We start from the raw sequence: 25606 nt of genomic DNA on the forward strand, positions 1-25606 counted from the left end.
TTCTTCAGGAGTATTCAGGAGAAGCTGTCTGGCACGTTGCAAGGTTCAGAGGGAGAACTAAATAAGTGATTCCGTTATTTGTGTTTCTTGTGACGTTTGATTCAAGCTAAAGAAAAAAATAAATGATTTTCCCTGGATTTGGGGATTTGAAATCTGTCTTCATTTTGCAAATACTCTCTCAGCTGAATGATTTCAGGAACGGCAGTTTGCCATTCTACCTGGAGGATAATGATTCGCTGCTTGGAAAGTGTGGCCGCTAAGAGAGTGGATTGGGCAGTGCTGCTGCTTAGCTGGTGTGACAAGTCATTGAAATTGTAATGAGTGAATGTAGATTAAAGTCTGGATGATTGCTGTAGTCTAACTACTCTCATGTCATTTTTGATGCATATCCAACTGAGTAACAAACACTGATAGCAATGGAGGAGTTTAATCAGAATTTCTAACTCAGCTCACTGGAGACAGAGCTTTTCGGCTATGACAGAAGAAGAGGCCCAGTTAGGCTGCTGGGTGAAAGAACTGGCCAGTGTCATGCCAAACCACAGTGCAGAAGAAACCCAGTTTTCCTGGGTCTGGGAATTACGAAGAGAGAGTCAGTAATCGTTTTGACATGGGCCGAGTTATTGGTTTGAAGACATAAACTGCCTCTCACCCAGTGAACCCATCACCGTGCCACCCAGCATTTCAGTGTGAATGGTTCTGGAGTGGAGCCAGTGCTCAGGCACATCAATCTTGCAGCAGGTCCTGGATACTGATCCTCCTGGGCCAGCACGGTGGAGCAGTGGTTAGTGCTGCTGCCTCACGATGCCGAGGACCCAGGTCTGATCCTGGCCCTGGGTCACTGTACGCATGGAGATTGCACATTCTCCCCTTGTTGTTCGCGTGGGTTTCACACACACAATCCAAAGATGTGCAGGCTCGGTGGATTAGCCATGCTAAATTGCCCCTGAACTGGAAAAAATGATTGGTTACTCTAAATATATTTTAAAAATAGAACAGATATCACGACTGATTTTCTATTCCAGTGACGCCAAGGTTTTAGAGTCAGAACTATCTGCAGTCTAAAACACAACCAGGATCCAAAATTCCTGCTGTTCGATCGAGTATTCTCGATTTCACAATCATACTGCCACTGTCTCTGCGGTCTCATCGACTAAACTTCAGATAACAAATCGATTCTGTCGGACTTCACCAAACACTTTCCAAAGCCCATGAATGTAACATTAACCACATTTCCAGAATCAAACCAGTTACTTCACCAAAAAAATCAGGCAATACAGTCAAACAAGATATGCTTTGAACAAATCGGTGCCGGGATTTAAATTAAATAATTCACATTTTTTTCCGGTACCAAAGATTTTTGCTCAATACTGTCTCTTGGAAATTCCCTCTCACACAGTATTACTGCAACACAGCCTCTCTCACAATATTACTGCAACACAGCCTCTCTCACAGTATTACTGCAACACAGCCTCTCTCACAGTATTGCTACAACACAGCCTCTCTCACAGTATTACTGCAGCACAGCCTCTCTCACAGTATTACTACAACACAGCCTCTCTCACAGTATTACTGCAACACAGCCTCTCTCACAGTATTACTGCAACACAGCCTCTCTCACAGTATTACTGCAGTACAGCCTCTCTCACAGTATTACTGCAACACAGCCTCTCTCACAATATTACTACAACACAGCCTCTCTCACAGTATTACTGCAACACAGCCTCTCTCACAGTATTACTGCAGTACAGCCTCTCTCACAGTATTACTGCAGTACAGCCTCTCTCACAGTATTACTGCAACACAGCCTCTCTCACAGTATTACTACAACACAGCCTCTCTCACAGTATTACTACAACACAGCCTCTCTCACAGTATTACTGCAACACAGCCTCTCTCACAGTATTACTGCAACACAGCCTCTCTCACAGTATTACTACAACACAGCCTCTCTCACAGTATTACTACAACACAGCCTCTCTCACAGTATTACTACAACACAGCCTCTCTCACAGTATTACTGCAACACAGCCTCTCTCACAGTATTACTGCAACACAGCCTCTCTCATAGTATTACTGCAACACAGCCTCTCTCACAGTATTACTGCAGTACAGCCTCTCTCACAGTATTACTGCAACACAGCCTCTCTCACAGTATTACTGCAACACAGCCTCTCTCACAGTACTACTGCAACACAGCCTCTCTCACAGTATTACTGCAGCACAGCCTCTCTCACAGTATTACTGCAACACAGCCTCTCTCACAGTATTACTACAACACAGCCTCTCTCACAGTATTACTACAACACAGCCTCTCTCACAGTATTGCTACAACACAGCCTCTCTCACAGTATTACTGCAACACAGCCTCTCTCACAGTATTACTGCAACACAGCCTCTCTCACAGTACTACTGCAACACAGCCTCTCTCACAGTATTACTGCAGCACAGCCTCTCTCACAGTATTACTGCAACACAGCCTCTCTCACAGTATTACTACAACACAGCCTCTCTCACAGTATTACTGCAACACAGCCTCTCACAGTATTACTACAACACAGCCTCTCTCACAGTATTGCTACAACACAGCCTCTCTCACAGTATTACTACAACACAGCCTCTCTCACAGTATTACTGCAACACAGCCTCTCTCACAGTATTACTGCAACACAGCCTCTCTCACAGTATTACTGCAACACAGCCTCTCACAGTATTACTACAACACAGCCTCTCTCACAGTATTACTGCAACACAGCCTCTCTCACAGTATTACTGCAACACAGCCTCTCTCACAGTATTACTGCAACACAGCCTCTCTCACAGTATTACTGCAGTACAGCCTCTCTCACAGTATTACTACAACACAGCCTCTCTCACAGTATTACTGCAACACAGCCTCTCTCACAGTATTACTGCAACACAGCCTCTCTCACAGTATTACTGCAACACAGCCTCTCTCACAGTATTACTGCAATACAGCCTCTCTCACAGTATTACTACAACACAGCCTCTCTCACAGTATTACTGCAACACAGCCTCTCTCACAGTATTACTGCAACACAGCCTCTCTCACAGTATTACTGCAACACAGCCTCTCTCACAGTATTACTGCAACACAGCCTCTCTCACAGTATTACTGCAACACAGCCTCTCTCACAGTATTACTGCAACACAGCCTCTCTCACAGTATTACTACAATACAGCCTCTCTCACAGTATTACTGCAACACAGCCTCTCTCACAGTATTACTGCAGCACAGCCTCTCTCACAGTATTACTGCAACACAGCCTCTCACAGTATTACTACAACACAGCCTCTCTCACAGTATTACTGCAACACAGCCTCTCTCACAGTATTACTGCAGCACAGCCTCTCTCACAGTATTACTGCAACACAGCCTCTCTCACAGTATTACTACAACACAGCCTCTCTCACAGTATTGCTACAACACAGCCTCTCTCACAGTATTACTACAACACAGCCTCTCTCACAGTATTACTGCAACACAGCCTCTCTCACAGTATTACTGCAACACAGCCTCTCTCACAGTATTACTGCAACACAGCCTCTCACAGTATAACTACAACACAGCCTCTCTCACAGTATTACTGCAACACAGCCTCTCTCACAGTATTACTGCAACACAGCCTCTCTCACAGTATTACTGCAACACAGCCTCTCTCACAGTATTACTGCAATACAGCCTCTCTCACAATATTACTACAACACAGCCTCTCTCACAGTATTACTGCAACACAGCCTCTCTCACAGTATTACTGCAACACAGCCTCTCTCACAGTATTACGCAACACAGCCTCTCTCACAGTATTACTGCAACACAGCCTCTCTCACAGTATTACTGCAGCACAGCCTCTCTCACAGTATTACTGCAACACAGCCTCTCTCACAGTATTACTGCAACACAGCCTCTCTCACAGTATTACTGCAACACAGCCTCTCTCACAGTATTACTGCAACACAGCCTCTCTCACAGTATTACTACAACACAGCCTCTCTCACAGTATTACTGCAACACAGCCTCTCTCACAGTATTACTGCAGCACAGCCTCTCTCACAGTATTACTGCAACACAGCCTCTCTCACAGTATTACTACAATACAGCCTCTCTCACAGTATTACTGCAACACAGCCTCTCTCACAGTATTACTGCAACACAGCCTCTCTCACAGTATTGCTACAACACAGCCTCTCTCACAGTATTACTGCAACACAGCCTCTCTCACAGTATTACTACAATACAGCCTCTCTCACAGTATTACTGCAACACAGCCTCTCTCACAGTATTGCTGCAACACAGCCTCTCTCACAGTATTACTGCAACACAGCCTCTCTCACAGTATTACTGCAACACAGCCTCTCTCACAGTATTGCTGCAACACAGCCTCTCTCACAGTATTGTCATGATATTCAAACACACACATCATGATAGACACACCAACAGACAAATCAGAACACACAACACCACAACCAATGACAGAAAGATATAAAAGCACAGACACAACCCCTGGTGGTCAGAAAGAGCGGCAGAGGAGAACCAGGACACAGCTATAGCCGGGGACACTCAGGGAGACAGCACGTGCAGAGTATCCGGAACGAACTGTATTATAAGAGTTATAATAAAATAGAGTTGTACCACATACAACTGTGTTGGCTCATCTGTGCACCAGAGCACCCAACACCACATGGTACAGGAGTGGATCGATACCTGCCGGCATACATCCAGTGTACAGAGACAACCAGCGGTGCCCAGACATGATGTACGAGCTCCCGGTTCCGCAGGCGCTCCAGTGCGACGGCGACCTCCACGAAAACTGGCGGCGATTCCGGCAAATGTTCGAGATGTTCCTGGCGGCAGCTCAACTCCAAGACCTGGATGATAAGGAAAAAATTGAATTTCTCCTCATCGTCGCCGGTGCAAGGGCAAGAGAAATATTCAGAAGGTTCAGGTTCTTCAGGAGGCAGCAAAGGCACGATTACCAGGCAGTCATGGGCAAATTCGCCAAGTACTGTGAAGAATACGCAATCCAATGGGGACTTAAAGGTAAGAAAAGCTGCAGTACTCACCTCGTGGCTGGGATCCCGGAGCCCGAAATCCCGGGCCTGAGAGAAGGCTGGGTCGAGGTCGACGGCCATCTTGCTAAAGGTATAACGCTAGCACAGTTGCGCGAGAAGTGCGCAGAACCGGAAGTTTCGTTTGCGCATGCGCGAGATGCTGCGCATCCGCAGTTAAGAAAACGGCCATCGGTAAAGGAACAGCGATCTGAGCATGCGCAGTCGCTTCCTACGTGCTACATACCGAGCGTCAGGATGTCAGAGGCCCAAGACTGGATCAATTTAAAAAGGAAATGTCCCAAATCCAATTTAAAAGGGAAACGTCCCAAATCAAAAAAACAAAAATCTGTTAAAGCTGTAAAACAACCTTCCCTCACCTGGAATGACAGCGCAGTGCCGCAAATTGACCCAGGACATGAATTTTACCTCCGAAGAACCCTCCGACAAGCAGTTACCTACGCACAAGCCGATGATTCCGACCTTGAATACTTCGATGACGATTTTTACAGTGTTTCCGGACCTCGCGAGCCCAATGATAGCTCCGTGGTCCTATATGACTATGACTCGGACGAACCTTTCGTGTTGCACATTGGCGGCCCCCATACTGAATCCGACGCAGATGCGGATTCATTTTTCGGATTTGAGGATCTTCAACCCAGCAGATATGACGTTCCAACTTATCAGTACCGGATGATGCTGCAGCCTGACATTAACAGACAGGGAGCGGTGCAAGCACACGGAGAGTGCCCTGCTGCCACACAGAGCGTGGTCCACGTCCCGCTCAACGTTCCCGACTCTATGAAAGAAGACATGCAAGACTCCAGAGTGCAGTCCTCGCATGAACCAGAAGTGACTCCAGTGTCACAAGCTTCCACAGCAAGCTCGTGGACAGCCTCCACGATAGAAGTAACGCAAGACTCCAGAGCGCAGTCCTTGCACGAACAAGAAGTGACTCCAGTGTCACAAGTCTCCACAGAGAGCTCGTGGACAGCCTCCACGATAGAAGCAACGCAAGACTCCAGAGCGCAGTCCTTGCACGAACAAGAAGTGACTCCAGTGTCACAAGCCTCCACAGAGAGCTCGTGGACGGACTCCACGATGGAAGGAACGCAAGACTCCAGAGCGCAGTCCTTGCAGGAACAAGACCATGAGGGTCTAGCAACCTCTCCTGACCAACCAGCGGCAGACGATGCAAGTCTGCCATGCTCCCGTGAACAGCAAGAAGGCTATAACAGCCTACCATGCTCCACTACACAGCAGCATGACCATGACGGTCTCTCATGCTACAATAAAGGGCACAGCGCTGAAGACTGTTCAAGCCCAACTGAAGACAAGCCAAAGGAATCGCCTCGTCCAAGCCCGAAGAAAAAAGGTTTATGCGCTGACCTTCAGGATCATTGTAGCCGAACAGAGATTAATAATGCAGCACGGCCACAGAAGGATGCTGAGGATTTCCTAACGAAATTAATTGTATGTTTAACTTGCAAGGAGCAGACTGAGAATTGCCAGTGTTTTAGTACGGATCGAAAAAATGGACAAGACATTGATCCTCAGGTAATGGAAATAACACAACCTGACTCATATCCACAGCAGGGACAAATGTCTCCCTTCAACACAATGCCGCAAAATCCCAACTTCGGAGACCAGCAGTTAGTCAGTAATGACTCTTCAAACCTGGAAGGGAACATTAATTGCATTGAACCTATACACACTCCACTGATTATTGAGCAGAACATTGGAGCAAGAATCCTGAGGACACCGACATCGAGTAGCCAGATAACGAATTTAACACCCACAGCAGTTTCAAGTGAACCAAGTGTGCTTTCCACTAATGATGAAGATGCAGATAAGGTCGAACCGATTATCCATTGTACCACACTAACCCCAGTGCTCAAGCAGTTATGTATGGGGAGTATGATGTGGGCAATTGAGAACAGTAAAAAAGAGACTGTGACCATGCCAGTCCCAGCAAAATCAGACCCAGAGACCATGAAGGCATGTACATCAAACAAAGTTACATATGAGGTACCTGAGAAGAAAAGTGAAACGGAATGTTCTTTGGAAAATGGTACAATGTCGATAGAAACAGTGGATACTATATTCGAGACCATACATATGGGAGAATTTGGGGGTAATAAACAAGGTTCTGCAATGTCTGGGGGAAGATTCAAAGTTCCAAAGAAGAAAAGCCCAAATGAAGGACAATGGCAAGACAATGACAGTCCACCGACATGGTGTGCACCACCAGATGAAAACTCTGACAATTTACCCAACCCTAGTGAACAGCAAGCTGCTAATGACGATCTATCCACGGGATGTGAGACGAGTGACGACAGCATCCCACTTCCCATGCAAAAGGTGCAAGGTGACAGACCTCGCCTAGTGCGTACCAAGGCACTCAACGATCACGGTGGGACCACTGACGACTGCGGTGGCGGCGCACCGCTTCCACCCTCGATGGCTCGAGCCTCTCCACTGGTTGGTGCATTCCTGCATGTTCCGACTCCAGAAGTGCAGCTTCAGGGAATCTCGGCTGCCTCCAGTGAACCTGTTGGGACTCCGGACGGGGGGCATCGACGGAAGGCAGACCGGACTCCAGATGGGGAGCAGCCAAGCGCCGACTCTGATCTGCGCACGCCAGACCTTGCTCCGGACGGGCAGTGTCGCGGCCTCGGTGATGGCACGCTCAGGGTGACGGCAGATGCCACGGCGACAGGGAATGGATCGCGTGGCAGTCCCACTGGGTCGGCAGTGGCAACCAGCACCGGCGGTCCAAGATGGACACACCAACTCGCGCCATCGCCCGTTGATGCGAGCAACAATTCTCTCTCCAAGGCGACATGCTTCGACGTTTCTCTGCGGAGTCGCCCTTCCGGCACAGCAGGTGGCCGGAACCAGCGTACACGGTCTTGGCCAACTTCCACATCTGGCACAGTCATCGCCTTGCATGATATTAGTGATGGTGCTACTTCAATGGCAACGACCCATCGGCTACAAGATGCCGTCCACCACAAACATAAAAAGAAAACAGACTCCACCTTGTTCCTGGCATGCAGGGCGGATGGATTGGTGCGTAGGCGCAATCAGCGGGCTCTGTGCCGCCTTCCACGCTCGCAACTGCACCGTACGCACACGCCGGATCCTCCACTGGTTCCCAAGGATGACTTCGTGGAGATGCCACGGATCATGCCCCTTCCATCGCCACCAGAACCAAACCACAGCCAGGGCACCACTAACAAAGATGTTGAATGTCATATTTGCAAGAATGAAAAAGACCAAGCACTGCACGAAGTACAACAAATGGTAAAGTAGAGACTTCGGCAACAGCATCACCTCCAACAGTCCAAGGTGAACCAGTGTGACCACAAATCTCCACAGCTGAACCGGCTTGAGGACCAGCCCATTCTTGAGGCGGTCACCCACTAGACTGGACTTATAACGCTGTTAATACGTTCAAAAAGTCAAACACTTCTGTATTATAACCTGTTGTTGTTTATTGTTCCAGATATCGTCTGACCGGACCAATGTTCAAGTTTTTTTCTCTCTCGCATCCAAGTTTTGTTATGGTACAACCTTGTTAGTGTGACGCACCCGACATCGCCCCATGTAAATAGTTACGTCATAAACACACGCTGTACACAACACAAACGCACACTCTTAGATGCACTCACGACACAATTGTATTTATAACCACGTAGGCACTTGTCTTTGTAAAAAAGGGGGATGTCATGATATTCAAACACACACATCATGATAGACACACCAACAGACAAATCAGAACACACAACACCACAACCAATGACAGAAAGATATAAAAGCACAGACACAACCCCTGGTGGTCAGAAAGAGCGGCAGAGGAGAACCAGGACACAGCTATAGCCGGGGACACTCAGGGAGACAGCACGTGCAGAGTATCCAGAACGAACTGTATTATAAGAGTTATAATAAAATAGAGTTGGACCACATACAACTGTGTTGGCTCATCTGTGCACCAGAGCACCCAACACCACAAGTATTACTGCAACACAGCCTCTCTCACAGTATTACTGCAACACAGCCTCTCTCACAGTATTACTGCAGTACAGCCTCTCTTCAGTATTACTACAACACAGCCTCTCTCACAGTATTACTACAACACAGCCTCTCTCACAGTATTACTGCAGTACAGCCTCTCTCACAGTATTACTGCAACACAGCCTCTCTCACAGTATTGCTGCAACACAGCCTCTCTCACAGTATTACTGCAACACAGCCTCTCTCACAGTATTACTGCAACACAGCCTCTCTCACAGTATTGCTGCAACACAGCCTCTCTCACAGTATTACTGCAACACAGCCTCTCTCACAGTATTACTACAACACAGCCTCTCTCACAGTATTACTGCAGTACAGCCTCTCTTCAGTATTACACTGAAGGACATGACTGGATTAATTGGTCAAATTGCTGAAGTTGGAGTTGAACTATGACCTTTGTACTCCGAGGACATTGGGAACCATGGTTGACATCTAAAGCCAATGGTGGGCTGAGGTGGGGGTGCAGATGGCCGATGTTATGGTCGGAGAACTGAACTCTATAAGTATTTATACATTCTACATTCTATCATCAAAGACAACTTAGAATTGGTTAGCACCCCGTAAACCTTCAGCAATCACACAACAACTTAATCCCCATTAAATGAACTACGTGAAAAAGTAAATTTCCTGGAAGGATCACGAAGCAACTTGAGTTTCATTCTCATAGTCATCAAATTAGTTTGATTAGATTCCAGTCTGTAACTTTCTCCCGGGTATCTGTTATTCTCTATATAAACCACCCAGAACTCCTCGATTAGATTCCAGTCTGTAACTCACTCCCGGGTATCTGTTATTCTATATATAAACACCTCGAACCCCTCGATAAGATTCCAGTCTGTAACTCACTCCCGGGTATCTGTTATTCTATATATAAACCACCCGAACCCCTCGATTAGATTCCAGTCTGTAACTTTCTCCCGGGTATCTGTTATTCTCTATATAAACCACCCAGAACTCCTCGATTAAACTCCAGTCTGTAACTCACTCCCGGGTGTCTGTTATTCTATATATAAACACCCCGAACCCCTCGATTAGATTCCAGTCTGTAACTCACTCCCGGGTATCTGTTATTCTATATATAAACCACCCTGAACCCCTCGATTAGATTCCAGTCTGTAACTCACTCCAGGCTATCTGTTATTCTATATATAAACCACCCCGAACCCCTCGATTAGATTCCAGTGTGTAACTCACTCCCGGGTATCTGATATTCTATATATAAACCACCCCGAACCCCTCGATTAGATTCCAGTCTGTAACTCATTCCCAGGTATCTGTTATTCTATAGAAACCACCCTGAACCCCTCGATTAGATTCCAGTCTGTAACTCACTCCTGAGTATCTGTTATTCTATATATAAACCATCTGCATTGTTTTTGACTGGTTCTTAGGAGCTCAGGTGAAGGGGTCCAGATCTTCGCACTATCTGCCAAGACAAATCAAAGCCCTGGGGCGCGATTCTCCGCTCCCGCGACTAAGTGCCCACGCCATCGAGTTTCACGACGGCGCGAAATGGCCCCGATCACGATCGATTCAATGCCCGAAAATGGGCTAGGAGTGGGGCCGCGAGGAACTCGGGGGGCGTGTCGCGAAAGCAGCATCGTCAGCGCGCACCGGGCATTGGCGCCGCATAACTGGCGTCACCCGCAGGTTGGCCGGCGCCAACCCATGCATGCGTGGTTGCCGTCCTCCCCGAGGCTGCCCTGCAAGAAGATGTCGGATGGATCTTGCGGGGCGCGGAGGAAAGGAAGTCCTCCTTCATAGAGGCCGGCCCGCCGATCGGTGGGCACCGATCGCGGGCCAGACCCCATTTGAGGCCCCCCTGGTGCAGGAACCCCCCCTCCCCCCCCCCCACAGGCCGTCCCCCCAGCGTTCCCGCGCTGTTCCCGCCGGCAGCGACCAGGTGTGGACGGCGCCGGTGGGAACCTGTCGTATTGGGCAGGCCGCTCGGCCCATCCGGGCCGGAGAATAGCGGGGAGAGCGGAGAATCGCCATTTTGGGTCCACGGGCGATTCTACGGCTTGCGCCGCGCAGAACACGACGGGGCCGTTCTCGCCGCTTGGGTGAATCGCGGGAGGGTGTCGGACCGGCGTCGCGGGGGAAAATGGCGCGCCAGGCGATTCTCCCAACCGGAGGGGGAGCGGAGAATCGCGCCCCTGATGTTTAAATTGCTGATTCAAGATGGTGAACATGAACATTCATTATATTCTAAAACAGATCTTTCAGAGTTCTTCTAAACATTTGAAATCCGTTTGAAATCTTGAAAGGTGTGGTCAGGAAATCTTTAACCTTTCAGGAAAGAATGGCTCCCTCAGTCAATCTGACTGTCAGTGTTTTCTGATACCATTCTCATTGTGAAACACTTCACTGACTGACACGTCAGAACCACAGATCTCTGAAGGTGGCAACACAAGTGGACAAGGTAGTCAAGAAAGCATATGGAATACTTGCCTTAATTGGACGGGGCATCGATGATAAAAACTGGCAAGTTATGCTCCAGTTGTATAGAACCTTGGTAAGGCCGCACTTGGAATATTGCGCACAATTCTGGTCGCCACACTACTAGAAGGATGTGGAGGCTTTGGAGAGGGTGCAGAGGAGGTTTACCAACATGTTGCCTGGTCTGGAGGGTGGCAGCTATGTGGAGAGGCTGAATAGACTCGGACTGTTTTCATTTAGAATGACGGAGGTTGAGGGGTGACCTGTTAGAGGTCTCCGAGATTATGAGGGGCATGGATAGAGTGGATGGACAGGCACTCTTTCCCAGGGTGAAGGGGTCTGTCATCAGGGGGCATATGTTTAATGTCCGTGGGGCAAAGTTTAGAGGAGACATGCGAGGCAGGTGCTTTACACAGAGGGTGGTGAGTGCCTGGAACGCGTTGCCAGGGGAGGTTGCGGAAGCAGATACATTAACGGCGTTCAAAAGACATCTCGACAAATGCATGGATAGGATGGGTATAGAGGGATACGGCACAAGGAAGCGCTGAGGGCTTCCTTGTCAAAGGTTGGTATCATGACCGGTACAGGCTTGGAGGCCGAAAGAGCCTGTTCCTGTATTGTTCTCTGTTCTGTCAGATGAAAGAGAAAGGATGCCAAAAAACTTTATGGAGCTCCCAAGGATTTTGAGAAGTGGACCCTTGCATAAATGAAGTTGCCAGCATAGTGAAGGAGTCCTGTGCTGCCCTTGTCTTTGAAAATGAAGTTTAAGACCCCTGTACAGGTTTACAGTTCTGAACCCACGGCATCAGGAAAAGCTGCCGAAACCCTGCAAACATTCCTCACTTCGCCTCCAGATTACTATGTCACCGTGGAATAGCAGCAGTCTCACCGTGGAACAGCAGCAGTTCACAGATGTAACAGTCAGTTTAATTTAGAAACTACCTTTGGGAAAGGGATTGAGATGTTGAAAGAAAGGAAAATCAATGCCTTCATTGAAAAGACAATCTGGAGTTTAAAACACCAACAACCAAATCAGTCGGACTTCCCCGGCCTCAGTCACTCCGGTATCCCCGGCCTCAGTCACTCCGATATCCCCGGCCTCAGTCACTCAGATTCCCCCGGCCTCAGTCACTCTGGTATCCCCGGCCTCAGTCACTCCGGTATCCCCGGCCTCAGTCACTCCGATATCCCCGGCCTCAGTCACTCCGGTATCCCCGGCCTCAGTCACTCCGGTATCCCCGGCCTCAGTCACTCCGATATCCCCGGCCTCAGTCACTCCGGTATCCCCGGCCTCAGTCACTCCGTTATCCCCGGCCTCAGTCACTCCGATATCCCCGGCCTCAGTCACTCCGGTATCCCCGGCCTCAGTCACTCCGGTATCCCCGGCCTCAGTCACTCCGGTATCCCCGGCCTCAGTCACTCCGGTATCCCCGGCCTCAGTCACTCCGGTATCCCCGGCCTCAGTCACTCCGATATCCCCGGCCTCAGTCACTCCGATATCCCCGGCCTCAGTCACTCCGATATCCCCGGCCTCAGTCACTCCGATATCCCCGGCCTCAGTCACTCCGATATCCCCGGCCTCAGTCACTCCGATATCCCCGGCCTCAGTCACTCCGATATCCCCGGCCTCAGTCACTCCGATATCCCCGGCCTCAGTCACTCCGGTATCCCCGGCCTCAGTCACTCCGGTATCCCCGGCCTCAGTCACTCCGGTATCCCCGGCCTCAGTCACTCCGGTATCCCCGGCCTCAGTCACTCCGGTATCCCCGGCCTCAGTCACTCCGGTATCCCCGGCCTCAGTCACTCCGATATCCCCGGCCTCAGTCACTCCGATATCCCCGGCCTCAGTCACTCCGATATCCCCGGCCTCAGTCACTGCGATATCCCCGGCCTCAGTCACTCCGGTATCCCCGGCCTCAGTCACTCCGGTATCCCCGGCCTCAGTCACTCCGGTATCCCCGGCCTCAGTCACTCCGGTATCCCCGGCCTCAGTCACTCCGATATCCCCGGCCTCAGTCACTCCGATATCCCCGGCCTCAGTCACTCCGATATCCCCGGCCTCAGTCACTCCGATATCCCCGGCCTCAGTCACTGCGATAACCCCGGCCTCAGTCACTCCGATATCCCCGGCCTCAGTCACTCCGATATCCCCGGCCTCAGTCACTCCGATATCCCCGGCCTCAGTCACTCCGATATCCCCGGCCTCAGTCACTGCGGTATCCCCGGCCTCAGTCACTCCAGTATCCCCGGCCTCAGTCACTCCGGTATCCCCGGCCTCAGTCACTCCGGTATCCCCGGCCTCAGTCACTCCGATATCCCCGGCCTCAGTCACTCCGATATCCCCGGCCTCAGTCACTCCGATATCCCCGGCCTCAGTCACTCCGGTATCCCCGGCCTCAGTCACTCCGGTATCCCCGGCCTCAGTCACTCCGGTATCCCCGGCCTCAGTCACTCCGGTATCCCCGGCCTCAGTCACTCCGGTATCCCCGGCCTCAGTCACTCCGGTATCCCCGGCCTCAGTCACTCCGGTATCCCCGGCCTCAGTCACTCCCGATATCCCCGGCCTCAGTCACTCCGATATCCCCGGCCTCAGTCACTCCGATATCCCCGGCCTCAGTCACTCCGATATCCCCGGCCTCAGTCACTCCGGTATCCCCGGCCTCAGTCACTCCGGTATCCCCGGCCTCAGTCACTCCGATATCCCCGGCCTCAGTCACTCCGATATCCCCGGCCTCAGTCACTCCGGTATCCCCGGCCTCAGTCACTCCGGTATCCCCGGCCTCAGTCACTCCGGTATCCCCGGCCTCAGTCACTCCGGTATCCCCGGCCTCAGTCACTCCGGTATCCCCGGCCTCAGTCACTCCGATATCCCCGGCCTCAGTCACTCCGATATCCCCGGCCTCAGTCACTCCGATATCCCCGGCCTCAGTCACTCCGATATCCCCGGCCTCAGTCACTCCGATATCCCCGGCCTCAGTCACTCCGATATCCCCGGCCTCAGTCACTCCGATATCCCCGGCCTCAGTCACTCCGATATCCCCGGCCTCAGTCACTCCGATATCCCCGGCCTCAGTCACTCCGATATCCCCGGCCTCAGTCACTCCGATATCCCCGGCCTCAGTCACTCCGATATCCCCGGCCTCAGTCACTCCGATATCCCCGGCCTCAGTCACTCCGATATCCCCGGCCTCAGTCACTCCGATATCCCCGGCCTCAGTCACTCCGATATCCCCGGCCTCAGTCACTCCGATATCCCCGGCCTCAGTCACTCCGGTATCCCCGGCCTCAGTCACTCCGGTATCCCCGGCCTCAGTCACTCCGGTATCCCCGGCCTCAGTCACTCCGGTATCCCCGGCCTCAGTCACTCCGATATCCCCGGCCTCAGTCACTCCGATATCCATGGACTCGGTCACTCTGATTTCCAGTCTCTGTCACTCCAATATTCGCAGCCTCAGTCAATCTAATATTCACAATCCCAGTCACTCGATATCGCTAATCCACAATTAAATTTGTTTGCTCCATTTGTCGCTCATACTGGAAGAGGTCAGCCAAGTCTTCATCCATGTGTTCACTGATCTCTGTCAAGACCACCTCCAGCACCTGCAGGAGAGAGAAACCTGTCACTGTTGATTCAACCATGTCTACCCAGCTGTCGATGTGTGGGGCGAGGCTTGCTTTTTACCGTGAATACCTCATCTCTCCATCATTCCCCTTGGAATTCTGAATGATTCCTTAATTTAGAGAAAGGAAGTGGAAGAATCAGATAGAAGGGGACTGCCGGTAGGTACTAGCCTGCCAGCTGGCAGTGCCCAAATAGGATAAATATACCTGCATGCTATTTCTTAATGTCCAATTATTAGGGCATTTTAAGTAATTTATATTTGTATTTAGATATTAGAAATAAAATATAGCTTTAAGTAAATTCATCTGGTTTCTAAATTTTAAAAGGTTGGTGACTTCGGGTTGGTTCAGAGACCTGCATGATAATGAGAGTTTACAACGTGAAGTATACTTGCTACAGTCCAGCTGCGATGAGGGAGTAGTGGGATATAGCTGGGATGAGGGAGTAGTGGGGTATAGCTGGGATGAGGGAGTAGTGGGATAAAGCTCGGATGAGGGAGTAGTGGGGTATCGCTGGGATGAGGGAGTAGTGGGGTATAGCTGGGATGAGGGAGTAGTGGGATATAGCTGGGATGAGGGAGTAGTGGGATATAGCTGGGATGAAGGAGTAGTGGGATATAGCTGGGATGAGGGAGTAGTGGGATATAGCTGGGATGAGGGAGTAGTGGGGTATAGCTGGGATGAGGGAGTAGTGGGATATAGCTGGGATGAGGGAGTAGTGGGATATAGCTGGGATGAGGGAGTAGTGGGATATAGCTGGGATGAGGGAGTAGTGGGATATAGCTGGGATGAGGGAGTAGTGGGGTATAGCTGGGATGAGTGTATTATAGTTGCTCTTTTATTGTTCAACAAATGTTTTATTCTTTGGTTAAAAACAAATTGGCCGTCCTGTGACTCTGTTCGTCCACATCACTAAACAAAAATAAAAATTAATATCTATTGAATCAATGTGGGATCTGACTGTCCAGCAGTAACACCAGATGGGATTGTAAAACTGTGCAAATATGTTTTATGTCAATCAGTTAATTCTTAATGAACATGCAGCACAAAATGTCTCACTTTTTTTTCATTCATTCACGGGATGCAGGCATTGTCCAACCCGAATTGTTCTTGAATGCAATCGTTCAGAGTGAACCACCTTGCAGTCGATCTGGCGTAAGAGACCTGACCAGGTAAGGACGGCAGGGTTTCACTCCCATAAGCACACTGGTGGAACAATGGTTTTTGGGCATCTTTTTAATTCTAGATTTTTCTTGAATTCAAACTTAATCAGGGCAGCACAGTGATGCAGTGGTTAGCACTGCTGCCTCACAGCGCCGAGGACCCGGGTTCGATTCCGGCCCCGGGTCGCTGTCCGTGTGGAGTTTGCACATTCTCCCCGTGTCTGTGTAGGTCTCACCCCCACAACCCAATGATGTGCTGGGTTGGTGGATTGGCCACGCTAAATTGCCGCTTAATTCGAAAAACAATAATTGGGTTTCCTAAATTAAAAAACAAAATAATTCGAATTTCATGACCTGCTGTGGCGGGATTTGGACCCGAACATTTTGAGATTATGAGTCAGTGACAATAGCACTTCGCCAGCACCTTAACACCATATCACAATCTCACTTAAAAAGACAATCAAAATGATGTTCCAATTGATACAGACCTTGGGCAGTATGACCTATAGTTCGGATAGGCGTTGAACTGGATTGACGGAACAAACCAGAGAAAGCTTTACTCTGTATCTTACCCCATGCTGTACCTGTCCTGGGAGTGTTTGATGGGGACCGTGTAGAGGGAGCTTTACTCTGTATCTAACCCCGTGCTCTACCTGTCCTGGGAGTGTTTGATGGGGACAGTGTAGCGGGAGCTTTACTCTGTATCTAACCCCGTGCTATACCTGTCCTGGGAGTCATGATGTGGAGATGCCGGCGTTGGACTGGGGTGAGCACAGTAAGGAGTCTTACAACACCAGGTTAAAGTCCAACAGGTTTGTTTCGATGTCACTAGCTTTCGGAGCGAAATCCTACCAACTGTCCTGGCTTGATGCAATTCACACCTCTTTAACCTGGCGTCACCCCATCTCTGGATCTGTAAAGATTTAATCACCTGCTAATGGTTGCATTCCAAGCATTGTTTGGCATCTTTGAATTTGTCTATATATGTGTTTCTGGAACATACCTCTTCATTCACCTGAGGAAGGAGCAGCGCTCCGAAAGCTAGTGACATCGAAACAAACCTGTTGGACTTTAACCTGGTGTTGTAAGACTTCTTACTGTCCTGGGAGTGTTTGATGGGGACAGTGTAGAGGGAGCTTTACTCTGTATCTAACCCAGTGCTGTACCTGTCCTGGGAGTGTTTGATGGGGACAGTGTAGAGGGAGGTCCACTCTGTATCTAACCCCGTGCTGTACCTGCCCTGGGAGTGTTTGATGGGGACAGTGTAGAGGGAGCTCCACTCTGTATCTAAGCTCGTGCTGTACCTGTCCTGGGAGTGTTTGATGGGGACAGTGTAGAGGGAGCTTTACTCTGTATCTAACCCCGTGCTGTACCTGTCCTGGGAGTGTTTGATGGGGACAGTGTAGAGGGAGCTTTACACTGTATCTAACCCCGTGCTGTACCTGTCCTGGGAGTGTTTGATGGGGACAGTGTAGAGGGAGCTTTACTCTGTATCTAACCCCGTGCTGTACCTGTCCTGGGAGTGTTTGATGGGGACAGTGTAGAGGGAGCTTTACACTGTATCTAACCCCGTGCTGTACCTGTCCTGGGAGTGTTTGATGGGGACAGTGTAGCGGGAGCTTTACTCTGTATCTAACCCCGTGCTGTACCTGTCCTGGGAGTGTTTGATGGGGACAGTGTAGAGGGAGCTTTACACTGTATCTAACCCCGTGCTGTACCTGTCCTGGGAGTGTTTGATGGGGACAATGTAGAGGGAGCTTTACTCAGTATTTAACCCCGTGCTGTACCTGTCCTGGGAGTGTTTGATGGGGACAGTGTAGAGGGAGCTTTACTCTGTATCTAACCCTGTGCTGTACCTGTCCTGGGAGTGTTTGATGGGGACAGTATAGAGGGAGCTTTACTCTGTATCTAACCCCGTGCTGTACCTGTCCTGGGAGTGTTTGATGGGGACAGTGTAGTGAAATCTTTTTGTTGCATGTTGCGATGCCAGCGCTTGAAATTGAAAGGTCTTAAAATCGCTCACTTGGGAAATGCAGAAGCCACAGATGTAAAAAATAAATTACGGAGAGAAAAACCTGGTCTTCGAATCAGAGACCCTACAGTGCAGAAGGAGGCCATTCGACCCATTGAGTTTGCACAGACCCTCTGAAACAGCATCCTACCTATGCCCATGTCCCCACCCTATCCCTGTAACTCCACCTAACCTTTTGGACACTAAGGGCCAATCCACCTAACCTGCACATGCTTGGACTGTGGGAGGAAACCGGAGCACCCGGAGGAAACCCCCGCACACACGGGGAGAACGTGCAGACGCCGCACAGACAGTGACCCAAGCCGGGAATCAAACCTGGGTCCCTGGCGCTGAGGCAGTTGTGCTAACCACTGTGCCGCCCCTTGCAGGCGACCTGGAGGCAGGAGAGCCAAACAGGAAATATTGGGAATTAATTGTATGAAATTTGCACTCACCACGTTGGTAAAAGCCTTGGTGTGGTAATCCCTCAGAGCCACATTTTCAACAGTTAAATTGTTGTGTTTTGTAATGTTAAGGTATTGCCCCAGCAGGACATCGAGCATCCAACCTACAAAAGGAAATGTTGAGTACGTTTGGAGTTGGGAATTGGCACTGAAATGAAACAAACATTCATCGCAAACGTTCTTGCAAATCCACCTGGTATCAGTTGTGGCTCAGTCAGTTGCACTCTCATTTCTCAGTCAGTGTGCTTTCAACTTCCAAATCAACACAATCACAAGGCAGCCAAGGGTTGTGGGGCTGGTTGGAAAGTGGAATTCAGGCCACTGTCAGATGCCCATGATTGTATTGAACGGTAGCAGGCTTGAGAGTCCAAATGATCTGCTCCTATTTCTCATGTAGTCCTGAGCCAATGCCAAATGCAGTTAGAACACACAGAATAACCCAACTGCAAAGACAAGAGGCTGGATTCTCCGATTCTGGGGCAATGTCCCCACGCCGGCGTGGGAACGGTGGAGAAAATGGTGTAAAACGGCCACCGATTCCCAATTTTGCTGGGCGCTAACATGCCGGCAGCGTGTACACCTGGTTCCAGCTGCCTCTATGGCCCAGAGAATTGTCGGGCCCGTGGCCGTGCATGGAGGGGGCCTGCAGTGGCCGGGCCGTGATATACGGCGGCCCCCCTATGGCCAGCTCACCTGCCTCGAACCACCCCCCCACAGTGTCCCCAGCCCCGAATAAAGCCCCCCCCCCCCCCCCCCCTGCCCGCGGATCGGCCTTCCCCTGACTGTGGCGGTGCTGGACTGAGTCCGCAGCCACCACACCGAGTTCCCGACGGATGAGGCCACACGTGACCGACACCGTCGGGAACTTGGCCAGTCGGGGGCGGAGCAACGGGGGGCGGGCCTCAGGCAGTGTTCTGAGACCGTCGATACGTGGCGCTTTGGAGGGGGCGGAGCATCGCAAAAGCCCCCCCCCCGATTTGGTCATAAACTTTGATTCTCTGGCCCATAGCCGTACGCGATTTCGGCGTCGCCGATTGGAAAATCCAGCCCAATGTCTGTTTGTTATTTTTCTATTTTATTATAAATTCCCATTTCCCCATTTGTCATGGACTTGTGTCGGCAATGTAATGACATCCTCCGATCAATGCTGCCTCATAGTCACAGTAAGAAGTCTCACAACACCAGGTTAAAGTCCAACAGATTTATTTTAAAACACAAGCTTTCGGAGCGCTGCTCCTTCATCAGGTGAAGACACCCGGTGTTGTGAGGTTTCTTCCTGTGCCCACCCCAGTCCAGCGCCGGCATCTTCACATCATAGTCAAACAGCCTGTTCACTTGGCCTCGTCATTCACAGGATGAGTGTGTCACCGGCAAGGCCAGCTTTTATTGCTCAAGGCTTCAGAAAGTGGTGGTGAGTCACCTTGTTGAATACAATCAAATGCCTTTCTCAACCATTCAGAGGCCAGTTTAGAGTCAACCAGTTGCTGAGTGTCTGCAATCACATGTCGGTCACACTACCTGAGGAAGAACATGAGTGAACCAGATTGTGTTTTATGAGAATCCAGTCGTTTATATATTAGGTTTTATTTCGAACACTAAGTTGCACAAGCATACACAGACTCTGTCCCAATCTGCATTTGTTTCAATGGAATCACCCCCATTTCTTTCAGATTCTCTCTTCCTTTTCACTCACTGAAACATTTGAATCTCACCAGTCTTCTTGGGATTTTGCAAAAGTTGCTTAATTGGCAGCTTGAAGATCGGCTAAGGGGGGTTTGATGAACTCATGGATTTTCCTCCTCCTCCTTTCTTGGGAACCATTGACTGTGTGTGTGCACACGTGTGTGTGTGTGTGTGTGTGTGTGTGTGTGTGTGGAGAAGCAAGTCCTGTGCTCAGTAAACTGTACACATTGCTCAATGTATGGATACACAGAGTAGAATGACTCACTGTCTAATAGCCTGTCCATCTCAATCTTTTCAGAGAATGCTCTCCCGTGTCTTCCTATAATCTTCACCAGATTCTCCAGAAGGAACATGTCAATCAGTCGCTTGCTGGCATATGTCCTGACCTGCATGAAAATATATGTTCATTATTAGGCTCCAAAGTGCTTGTGTTATTAATTACTGTAAACTACTAATGGACCTTGATCTCACAATTTGAGAGATCCCACCAACTCCTTGATAGAGATTGTCCTTCCCCAGCCAAAGCCAATTACAACTCAACAACACCTTTACAGTTTCTTCAGGCTGTACCGAACAGAGTTCAAATGCTTGCTATCAATAAACCACAGGTTATATTCACATAACCTGAGGAGGGCCCAACTGGATCTTGGCCTGGACCCCTGAAGATCTTCAAAGTAATTCCTGCATTCCTCCATTCCTTTAGCTCAGCTGGCTGGACAGCTGGTTCGTGATGCAGAGCAAAACCAACAGCATGGGTTCAATTCCCGTGCCGGGTGGATTGTCCATGAAGAACCCGCCTTCTCAACCTTACCCCTCGCCTGAGGTGTGGTGATCCTCAGGTTAAATGACCAGCAGTCAGCTCTCCCCCACAAAGGAGGGAAAACAGCCTACGGTCATTTGGGACTATGGCAGCTTTACTATAATCAACGCACCCTCAGCATTGGCAGCCATTAGAAGACAGTTCTCCAGATTTGCACTATGCTTTTCAGAAAAATAGCTGAAAGGGCTGAAATCACCCCCCCCCCCCCCCCCCCCCCTCCTGACTGGGTGCCATCGACTGCTGTGGCCGCTGTCTTATAGCAGCTCCCCTGACAATCATCCACTAATGGCATAGGGACCCAAACAGTTTATTTAAAATAGATCCTCCCCTACTGACCCCACAAATACTGGACGGAATTCTCCCCAAAAGTAACCAAAAGTGTCATTTCAGGCGTGAAAACGAATCTGATTGCGACCTTCCCGTACTGTGTCATTTTTTTTGAGGCGAGCACGTTTTGCGCTGGTTGGTACGGAGGGGCAGGGCCTAAACACGGCAGCAGGTCCAGTTCCTCAGAGATCGGGTCCCCTCCCCCTGCCCCATGGAGATCGCGAGCCTCGCAGACAAGGGGAACACCCCCAACGCTTCACTACAGAGGGGCAATCTCCTCCCCACCACCAAATGTTCGGGTCACCCCCCCTCACATCAAGCAGGCATCGGGTCACCCCCCCTCACCAACATCAGTAACCACACTCCCCCCCCCCCCCCCCATCCTCACCAACATCAGTAACCACACTCCCCCCCCCCCACCCGCCCCCCCATCCTCACCAACATCAGTAACCACACTCCCCCCCCCCCCATCCTCACCGGCATCAGTAACCACACTCCCCCCCCCCCCATCCTCACCAACATCAGTAACCACACTCCCCTCGTGCTCGCTGGCATCAGTAAACCAGCCCCCCCCCCCCCCCACATTCTCATCGGCATCAGTAACCCCCCCACCAATTGAACAACACTCCGCTATGGGGTCACCAAATGCCCCGCCCCCATCAGCCCCCATTTCAGTCCCTGTCCCTTGGCCGTGCCAACCTGGCCATGACCCCAACCAGCCAGGGGCTATAATGGCTTCTAAGCCCCCTGGCGTGGTCATCATGTCTAGTCTCCGTTTGTAGAGACCAGCAGGGATTCCCGCCAGCTCCACATCACGCTGGAGGGTGGGAACATTGGGAAGATTTTGCATATTTAAATGAATGGTAATCAGGTTCCTGCCCTGGTTGGGTGTGAATCTGGTGATGTCTTCTGGGAGAGCCCAGGGACATCATGAAGCGTTTGGCACTCTGGTTTCTGGGCTCTCCTAGTGTTTTCCTGACATTGTGAGACTTGCACTGGACACAATGAGGCCGGAAAAGCGCCCCCACTGGCTAAGTCAGCACTGCGAGTGACTATGGTCTTTACACTGTGATTATAAACCTGCTGATTTTGGGGTTCAGTCCATCTCCAATTCTCCATTGCTTTGCTCCGATCTCTTGCTGCTTCACATTCTTTCTGAGCTATTGCTCCCGTTTCCTTTCTCACTCAGTAATTCCTGGTTGTTATCAAATGATTTCAATACTTATCCTCTCTTCTCATCTCTTTATTTTCCTCCTAATTCCACCCTGTTGTCTTAGAATCATAGCATTTACAGGGCAGAATGAGGCCATTCGGCCCACCGAGTCTGCGCCGGCCCCTGGAAACATCATCCTACCTAAGCTCACAACTCCACCCCACCTCCACCTAACCTTTTCGGACACGAAGGGTAATTTAGCATGGCCAATCCACCTAACCTGCACGTCTTTGGACTGTGGGAGGAAACCGGAGCACCCGGAGGAAACCCACGCAGACACGGGGGAACGTGCAGACTCCGCACAGACAGTGACCCAAGCCGGAATCGAACCTGGGACCCTGGAGCTGTGAAGCAATTGTGCTAACCACTGTGCTACCGTGCTGCCCTTCTAAAGGAACAGTCTCATTCTGCTCACTGACAACAGAAGGTCAGGGAACAGGACTCCTTACAACCTCCTGAACTGAATTATTTCAGACCATAATCTCGGCATGCGTTTTTCTGTTTCTTTCCTTGTCCCATTAGCATCCGTATTTGCATTGCACCTTCATCCCCTTTGTCGTTTAATCTCCCCGGTCTATCATTGTACCAAAGACCTTCCCTTTTGTCCCATCTTCATCCCTGGCTTTTCTCTGATTCTGTGCTTGCTTAAAGCTGGCGAGGCTTTTAACTTTTGCCAGTTCTGACCGAAGGTCACTAATATTAAAAGTTAACCCTGTTTCTCTTGCCACAGGTATTGCCTAATGCTCACAGTACCTCAGCTAAAATAGCTATTCTTCACACGAGCCTTACAGGAATGAACAATTATTTGACCACAGTGAGGCCAGATTTACCCTGACAACCATACACACATGTGCATCTTTGCCAACAAGAGTCAATGGAGGGGAATACTGAGACAAATTGTACCAAACAAACTGGTGAACTGCTGACTATGACTGTGTAGTCAGTCCAGTGCGAAACCAGGCTGACCGCTATGACTGTGTAGTCAGTCCAGTGAGAAACCAGGCTGACCGCTATGACTGTGTAGTCAGTCCAGTGCGAAACCAGGCTGACCGCTATGACTGTGTAGTCCAGTGCGAAACCAGGCTGACCGCTATGACTGTGTAGTCAGTCCAGTGCGAAACCAGGCTGACCGCTATGACTGTGTAGTCAGTCCAGTGCGAAACCAGGCTGACCGCTATGACTGTGTAGTCCAGTGCGAAACCAGGCTGACCGCTATGACTGTGTAGTCAGTCCAGTGCGAAACCAGGCTGACCGCTATGACTGTGTAGTCAGTCCAGTGCGAAACCAGGCTGACCGCTATGACTGTGTAGTCAGTCCAGTGCGAAACCAGGCTGACCGCTATGACTGTGTAGTCAGTCCAGTGCGAAACCAGGCTGACCGCTATGACTGTGTAGTCCAGTGCGAAACCAGGCTGACCGCTGACTGTGTAGTCCAGTGCGAAACCAGGCTGACCGCTATGACTGTGTAGTCAGTCCAGTGCGAAACCAGGCTGACCGCTATGACTGTGTAGTCCAGTGCAAAACCAGGCTGACCGCTAGGACTGTGTAGTCAGTCCAGTGCAAAACCAGGCTGACCGCTGACTGTGTAGTCCAGTGCGAAACCAGGCTGACCGCTATGACTGTGTAGTCCAGTGCGAAACCAGGCTGACCGCTATGACTGTGTAGTCCAGTGCGAAACCAGGCTGACCGCTATGACTGTGTAGTCCAGTGCGAAACCAGGCTGACCGCTATGACTGTGTAGTCCAGTGCGAAACCAGGCTGACCGCTATGACTGTGTAGTCAGTCCAGTGCGAAACCAGGCTGACCGCTATGACTGTGTAGTCCAGTGCGAAACCAGGCTGACCGCTATGACTGTGTAGTCAGTCCAGTGCGAAACCAGGCTGACCGCTATGACTGTGTAGTCAGTCCAGTGCGAAACCAGGCTGACCGCTAACTGTGTAGTCCAGTGCGAAACCAGGCTGACCGCTATGACTGTGTAGTCAGTCCAGTGCGAAACCAGGCTGACCGCTGACTGTGTAGTCCAGTGCGAAACCAGGCTGACCGCTATGACTGTGTAGTCAGTCCAGTGCGAAACCAGGCTGACCGCTATGACTGTGTAGTCAGTCCAGTGCGAAACCAGGCTGACCGCTATGACTGTGTAGTCAGTCCAGTGCAAAACCAGGCTGACCGCTATGACTGTGAAGTCAGTCCAGTGCGAAACCAGGCTGACCGCTATGACTGTGTAGTCAGTCCAGTACGAAACCAGGCTGACCGCTATGACTGTGTAGTCAGTCCAGTGCGAAACCAGGCTTACCGCTATGACTGTGTAGTCAGTCCAGTGCGAAACCAGGCTGACCGCTATGACTGTGTAGTCCAGTGCGAAACCAGGCTGACCGCTATGACTGTGTAGTCAGTCCAGTGCGAAACCAGGCTGACCGCTATGACTGTGTAGTCAGTCCAGTGCGAAACCAGGCTGACCGCTATGACTGTGTAGTCAGTCCAGTGCGAAACCAGGCTGACCGCTATGACTTTGTAGTCCAGTGCGAAACCAGGCTGACCGCTGTGACTGTGTAGTCAGTCCAGTGCGAAACCAGGCTGACCGCTATGACTGTGTAGTCAGTCCAGTGCGAAACCAGGCTGACCGCTATGACTGTGTAGTCAGTCCAGTGCGAAACCAGGCTGACCGCTATGACTGTGTAGTCAGTCCAGTGCGAAACCAGGCTGACCGCTATGACTGTGTAGT

At 50.4% G+C, this 25606-nt stretch overlaps 1 protein-coding gene across 3 annotated transcripts in view; it reads right to left on the reverse strand.

Moving 5' to 3' along the window:
• Window positions 1-809: 809 nt before the first annotated feature.
• LOC140398096 (uncharacterized) overlaps window positions 810-25606 on the reverse strand; it is a 75285-nt gene continuing 50488 nt past the window's right edge. The window contains exons 11-14 of one of the 3 annotated variants that reach the window (XM_072486334.1): window positions 20791-20911; window positions 18834-18946; window positions 15119-15183; window positions 810-948 (exon numbers count right to left, since the gene is read on the reverse strand). In XM_072486334.1, the coding sequence (XP_072342435.1) occupies window positions 933-948; window positions 15119-15183; window positions 18834-18946; window positions 20791-20911 (315 nt within the window). In that variant the 3' untranslated portion in view covers window positions 810-932. Of the gene's footprint in view, window positions 949-14798; window positions 15184-18833; window positions 18947-20028; window positions 20361-20790; window positions 20912-25606 lie in introns of those variants that run through there. The other 2 variants (XM_072486333.1, XM_072486335.1) reach the window with 2 other exon arrangements.

This window comes from Scyliorhinus torazame, chromosome 21, assembly GCF_047496885.1.
Source record: "Scyliorhinus torazame isolate Kashiwa2021f chromosome 21, sScyTor2.1, whole genome shotgun sequence".
Taxonomy (NCBI): domain Eukaryota; kingdom Metazoa; phylum Chordata; class Chondrichthyes; order Carcharhiniformes; family Scyliorhinidae; genus Scyliorhinus; species Scyliorhinus torazame.